The 6,232-nt window shown below is 43.3% G+C and overlaps 1 protein-coding gene across 2 annotated transcripts; it reads right to left on the bottom strand.

The window, feature by feature from the left end:
• MRPL18 (mitochondrial ribosomal protein L18) lies at positions 317-5,714 on the bottom strand. Of its 2 annotated transcripts, none has more exons than XM_005684948.3 (4): positions 5,531-5,707; positions 4,830-5,016; positions 1,235-1,466; positions 317-692 (listed from the first exon to the last, which is right to left on the bottom strand). In XM_005684948.3, the coding sequence occupies exons 1-4, from the start codon at positions 5,580-5,582 to the stop codon at positions 621-623; spliced, it is 543 nt and encodes a 180-aa protein (XP_005685005.1). In that variant the 5' UTR covers positions 5,583-5,707; the 3' UTR covers positions 317-620. The 2 variants fall into 2 exon arrangements, with proteins under 2 accessions (XP_005685005.1, XP_017908922.1); XM_018053433.1 differs by having other exon boundaries at positions 625-692; positions 1,384-1,466; positions 5,531-5,714.

Below are 6,232 nucleotides of genomic sequence, written 5' to 3'. Positions count from 1 at the left end.
TCCATCTCCCAACAGCTTCTCCAGATGGTATAGACACCTTGTTTCCTTTTCTCACTGCATTCCTTTCTTCAGATCGGGTTCTCTTGGGATCCAGGAGCCCAATAAGGTTAGGATTTGCTCTTATCTTCGCATTACTGTTTATAATAAACTGATACTGACATTTATTTTTAAAAAAGCCTCCACACCTGAGCAGCAACAGCTCTTTTACTGAGACCACCTGCTATGACCTAGCCACGGTGACAAGTGCACAAACCTTTAATGTGTATCCTTGCCACATGAAGTTTACAGTTGGAGAAAATGTCATATAACTAGAAAATAACAGCCAATAATATACCTTTATTCTTTAACTTATAAACAACAATTTAATTTGTCCTTCAGAAGTTAATTACAATCGGAAACAGTTTTTCTCAGATACTTCTCTCATGTCCAGGAGGGGAAGAATTCAGCCCTGGATTTAAGACAAACATACTGAAGGGGAGGAGGAGACGACCTTAACTAATAACATTCTGCTCTTAGATTTTTGTATAAAACGTCCAAGCTGGCAGTTCTTCCAGAGGCTCTCTTCTGAAGAATGAAGAGCTGACAGCTTTCATTTACAAGCTCCAAACAATGCTTCTGCTTCATTCATAGATTCTCCGAGGCTCCTGCAGCACCACACCACCCTCTATCATGGCAATCTGTAGTCGTTTCATCTGGTTTTGAAGATTAAGAAAGAAGAGATGAAGTTAACACTACAAGCTGACTAAGCGACCGAACAAGCTGACCATAAACAGCTCACTTCATAAGAGGAAGAGAAATAAACCACCAATCTGCTTCTTGCTAACTTCCCAGCCTACAATGGTTTTTTCAGAAAGTGATCTTAATAATGACACAGATAAAAGAAGGTGTAGAGATGTTAAGGATTGGCAGTATTTGAAAATATTCTGTAGACAAAATGATACTATATGAATGGCAGAGAAGTCAACATTACAGCTATAGAATTGGTCGTGTGGGTTTGAACCCTGCCCAGCGCCACACTGAGCCAGCCAGCCAACCTCAGCTACCTTACAGAAGAGAGACCATGAGTCCTGAGGCCAAGGCTGCTGTGAAGCTGAAGTGAGGTACCACACATCAGGACACTCAACTCAGGGTCAGACACTTGGAAAGAACTTTATAAACAAACTACAATTATGTAAGTATCTAATGTCAAGAATTAACATGACACCTTTTAACTAAGTAGTGAGAACAAAAATACCGAGTCTGATGTTGCCTCCCAAGGAGTGGGCTGGTAGACCATGAAGTTGATTCCTGCTTCCAAGCACCGCTGTGCCAGCACTCGTCCTACACTCTCACAAGCCACCACACTTCTGGTGCTATACAGGTGCTTCTTAATGGCCCATTCATGAGTGGATGCTGAAACCACAACCTGGCCATTGCGATGCTCAACAAGTGCTTCTATGTGATGCTGACTCCTTATAACTCGCAACCTAAACAAGGTGAGAGGAGAACAAAAATCATAGAAGAATTCTAAACACAAATGACTTCAGGTAAATAAGTGCAAAAGTATTTCTCAAGAACGCAACGTCTGGTTCATTTATGTCAACATACCCAACCTGGTTTTTACTTGGGAGAGGTGTTTTTCCTCTGCCTTTATAAGGATATCCTCAGTAGTAAACCAAACATTTCTACTTAGCCTCAAATATCCGGAAGAAAGCTGGCCTTTCTTTAGAGCTGAGATTTACACAGTATCTACTTCAAAAAAGGAACTGAGGAGGCAGAGCTAACTTGCTGACTCTTCACTGGATCAAGATATACTTACTCTATATTTTCCAAAATAAATGTAAGATAGATCAAACATTTAAATATAAAAAAAGAAGTCATGTGAGTACTAGAAGACAACATATTTTTAAACAATCTCAAAGTAAGATAAACCTATTTAACTGTATCAAGCTAGTTAACCTAACATCAAACTATATCACATGGTTTTTATAAAAAAGAAACAGTGATAGTTTTCTGCATGCTAAGAAAAACAAACAAAAAACAGTAAAGTCAACAGGCAAACAGAGAAACAAAAAATATTTTAAAATCATATATTGTTCAAAGGGCTAATTTCCATAATATATAAAAAACCTCCTATAATCAATATGAAAATGACCAGTAACTTACTAGGCAAAGGATTTGGACAGACTGTTCACAGAGAAGGAAACTATTAATGACTCTTAAAACCCATGAATATATGCCCAATCTCAGTGCTAAACTGCATGCATGAGACAACTAACTGCAACACTGGTTGAAATGATAAAAGATAATCATCAATCCAGAATCAGTGAATTAAAATAGTCATGCAATGGTACTTTACAGTAACTTTAAACAGTTATTTTACACAGTTAAGAACAAAGTAGCACTTTATGCTGCTACCGCTGCTGCAAACATTTATTGAACACTGACTGTACCAGAGAGTCCTAATTGTTTACAGGTATAGCTCATGTCTCAAACTAATCCCATTATCCTTTCTTTCCTTTCGGGCTGCAGAAAATGACACAGAAAGGTTAAATAACTTTAGCAATATTACAACTAATGGTAAGAAATGGTCACAGGCAGGATTTAAGTCCAGGAGACTGGCTCCAGAGCCAGTGTTCCCAACCAACACAAAACTTCCAAGACGTATTCTGTGGTGGAGGTGGGGGTAGTGGTGAAGGAATGGGTGGGGAAATGCAGAGCAACATATATGGTCAGGTAAGATTTATATTAAAAAAAAATAATACAAGTTTATACTTATATGCACAGACTACCTATAGAAGGGTGTATGAGAAACTATTCCTTTTTGGATTTTATAACATTTACATACATTACACATTTAGAAATAAAGTTCATGATAAAGAAAACGCTGGGGGGGGGGGAGAAAACGCTGAAATTAGACTATACTTAGGTTCTTAGTATGAAACAGCATTAAAAGCACTAGATTTAGAAATGTGGGTTCTACTCCTGGTTTTGCTGTTAGTCTTAGTGAAAAATCACAAACTCTTAATCCAGTGGTCAACACACTTTTTCTATAAAGGATCAGACTGAAAGCAGAAGGGGTAGTGGGTCCCTGGAGAAAGAGAACCAGGCGTGGCTTTCTTGACCTAAGAGAATACATTTTTGACCTAAGCCATTTTGTGATCTAAGATTGGCCACTGTACCTGCTCTTGAACAGGTCTCAGTCATTAATGATCTTAAGGGAAGTAAGGGAATGAAGGAACAAAGGAAAAACAGTCAAGAACCAAGAGTAAGAGTCTTGATTCCTCCTCAAGAGACACAGAGAACAATCTGACACTGCCTTTGAGTTCTGCACTCAGGTGGAGGATGGAAATGACAATGTAGACCCTGTGACTTCAACAAACTAAACCTAGGGCTCTGTAGACCTTGGTCCTGATTCTATACTGAGTGCTCCTTTGCTCAAGCCCCTTCATGAATGTGTGTGTAACCTTAACTTAAAACTTCCCCAGTTATGCTGTTTGGGGAAACAGTGCTTTGAGAAGACACCCAGTGTTCTCTTTACTTGCTGCAAGTAATAAACCCCTCCCTCTCCTGATCTTGGTTGTGCCTTCTGGCCTGACACCCACCAAGAGACGAACCTAGTTTTCAGGTAACAATATAGATCAACTGCTCAACTCAGCCACAGTAATACCAGAACAGCCAGGTTCTGGTTTTTATTTTATAACATTCTGTTTTTTTTCCACCACCCATTCTGGAATGGGTGGTGGCTGTGTGAAAATAGAACTTTCTTTGTGGATAAAGAAATTTGATTTTTACAGTTTTCATGTCACAAAATATTCTTTGTATTTTATTTGAACCTTTCAAAAATGTGAAAACATTTAGCTACCAAGCCAGCTTTGGCCCAGGAGCAAAAGTCTGCTGATCCTTGTCTTAAACCATCTGTGCAATAAAAGAGTGGGACTCATTATCTCCAAGGTCACTTCCAATTTTCTACTGGTAGTACTGTGAACAGGACAAATGGGGGGAAGGGGGAGGTAGGTCTCCAATTATTTAAATATCCAAATATAAACAGAAAGTAATAGTTTGAGTGTTTCAAAAAAAAATTCTAGACTTAAGAGTCAGATTATTTCAATATGAACTGGCCTGCCCTCCTTCTTTGAACCCTCCTGTTTCCATCCCCAAGCCTCAATTCCCCTGCTCTATAAAATTACTGCACTTGCCTCAAAAAGTACTTGTAAGGAGCAAATGAGAAAATGCATATAAAGTGCCTAGCATCAAGCTCCTGGCAAATAGAAAGTATTCAATAATTAGCCATCTTTATAACAAAGAATAAACCCCTAACTGCTCTCCTACCTTTACCACTGCCCCCTTAAAAATCTGATCTCCTCAAAGGAACCAGAATGATCTTCCATTCAGGCTTCAACTAAAGGAAATCCAGTCAGTTTCCGACTACAATAAAAATAAAGCCTAAAGCGCTTCCTTGACTTACAAAGCTAATAATGTGTGTCCTACCTACCTCTCCATTCACCTCTTGGCCCAGGGCTCTAGGTACACAAGCCTTTCGGTTCCTCAAACACACCAAGCTCATTCCCACCCTAGCTGTTTTCCTCTGTTGGGAACCCTCTTCTTGGCTGATAGTTTGGCTTTTATTCTATTTTCAGAGGGTTTCGCAACCAATCTCCTATTCTTCACATTTTCTCCATGACACCTATTTATTTACCGTTTCCCTCCCTCTTCCCCTCCTAGACCCAGCACAAGTCTGAGAGGAGAATCGCCAGCAGTTACCTGGCCCGCTCCTTAGACGAACTGATGAAAACAATTTGAAGTTCACCGTGCAGGGCTGTGTGGTCAACACGGAGCAACTTAATTACCTGTGCCAGAACTCACGGGAGGGCCACACGGTCCCCCAACCCCGCTCTTTCCTGGCTACAGCTAAGAGCTCCAGATTCCGGGGGTTCCGGTTGGTGAACTCTGGGGCAACGGCTTCATTTCCCACGGGGTCCGCCTCAGGCTTCACCGCTGGCTTAGCACTGGTCGAGAACGCTGCCACCAGACACCCTAAAGAACAAGAACCACCACATGGATCTTAAAAGAATGACGAATACGGACAAATCAGGAATATGATATAACTTGCGCCCATCTTCCCCACCTTGGGCCTCGCGCCCTGGAAGAGGTACAAGAGGTATGTTCGGTAACGGGGTGTCGTCACCACAGAACCTGGTCCTTAATTTTCTACTAGTGTCGTCATCACGCTACCGTTAGCTCCTTTACTTTTCCGTCGGAAATGATGGCTTCCCAGGTGCCTAAAGAATCCGCCTGCCCGGGCAGGAGACGCCAGAGAGGCAGGTTCGATCCCTGGGTGGGGAAGATTCCCCTCGAGAAGGGAATGGCAACCCACTCCAGTATTCTTGCCTGGAGAATTCCATGGATAGAGGAGCCTGGGTGGCTACCGTCCACGGGGTCAACAGAGTTGGACTCGACTGAGCACGCATAACGCATGCTGCATATATAACGACCACTTGCCAGTGCAGACCCTGGGGTGTAACCTGAGAGAAGTGGTAAGACGAATTACCGGGGTTTCTGCAAACCGGCAACAACTCCCAGAACCGCGACCGAAGCGCCATCGCTGAGGAGAATCGCAGCCAAAGCCTCGGACAGACCTCGCCCTCCTCTCCTCAACGGCGTCCCAAAGAGCCGCCAGCCGCAGCCATACTAACTCAGGGACAAGCCTTCGAATGACGTAAGCTCATAGATGACTAGATCGCCGCGCTAACAAGCCCCTGCAGCTGAGTGGCGGAGAGTGCAATCCGTCATCTCCGTTCCTCCAATCAGCGCATACGCTGTGGCGCACGGAGACGCCGGAGCCAGCCAACCACCTCGCAGTGAGCCAGGAGAGGGGTTGGGCATGGTCCGTTAAGCCGGTCCACGCTTGTCTGCCGCATCCCGCTTCGCTGGCCCGCAAGGCGTTTTGGTACCTAACTTGGGCTCGATAGTTGTCGAGCACGCGCACACACATACACGCTGCTCTCTGCGAGGAAACGGCAGCGCGAGGCGGTTTTCTCTTCAGATGTTATGGTTTTCCCTAATGACTCATGGAGAACGCTTACGCGGTCCCACTCAGGCTCCCAAGCCTAAACGCTTGAGGCCGGGAATAGACCGCTTGTTTTGCGCGCTCTCCGCTCGAGCTCATACACTTAAAACAATGACGCCGATTTATAAATCACCAAAAACCGTACAGAACCTCGGTCCTACCTCAGACACACCGCCTTACGCT

This window comes from Capra hircus, chromosome 9 (genome assembly GCF_001704415.2).
Source record: "Capra hircus breed San Clemente chromosome 9, ASM170441v1, whole genome shotgun sequence".
Taxonomy (NCBI): domain Eukaryota; kingdom Metazoa; phylum Chordata; class Mammalia; order Artiodactyla; family Bovidae; genus Capra; species Capra hircus.
The sequence above is the reverse complement of the archived record's forward strand: the minus strand, read 5'-3'. Positions and strand labels throughout refer to the sequence as shown.

Excerpts from the sequence above, each read along its gene's own strand:
- MRPL18 (XM_005684948.3), bottom strand. The coding sequence starts at position 5,582 with ATGGCGCTTCGGTCGCGGTTCTGGGAGTTGTTGCCGGTTTGCAGAAAC. Across the intron at positions 5,017-5,530 it reads GCCGGTTTGCAGAAACCCCG|GGTGTCTGGTGGCAGCGTTC; the intron begins GTAATTCGTCTT and ends CTTGTTCTTTAG. Across the intron at positions 693-1,234 it reads GGGAGGCAACATCAGACTCG|ATGAAACGACTACAGATTGC; the intron begins GTATTTTTGTTC and ends CTTCAAAACCAG.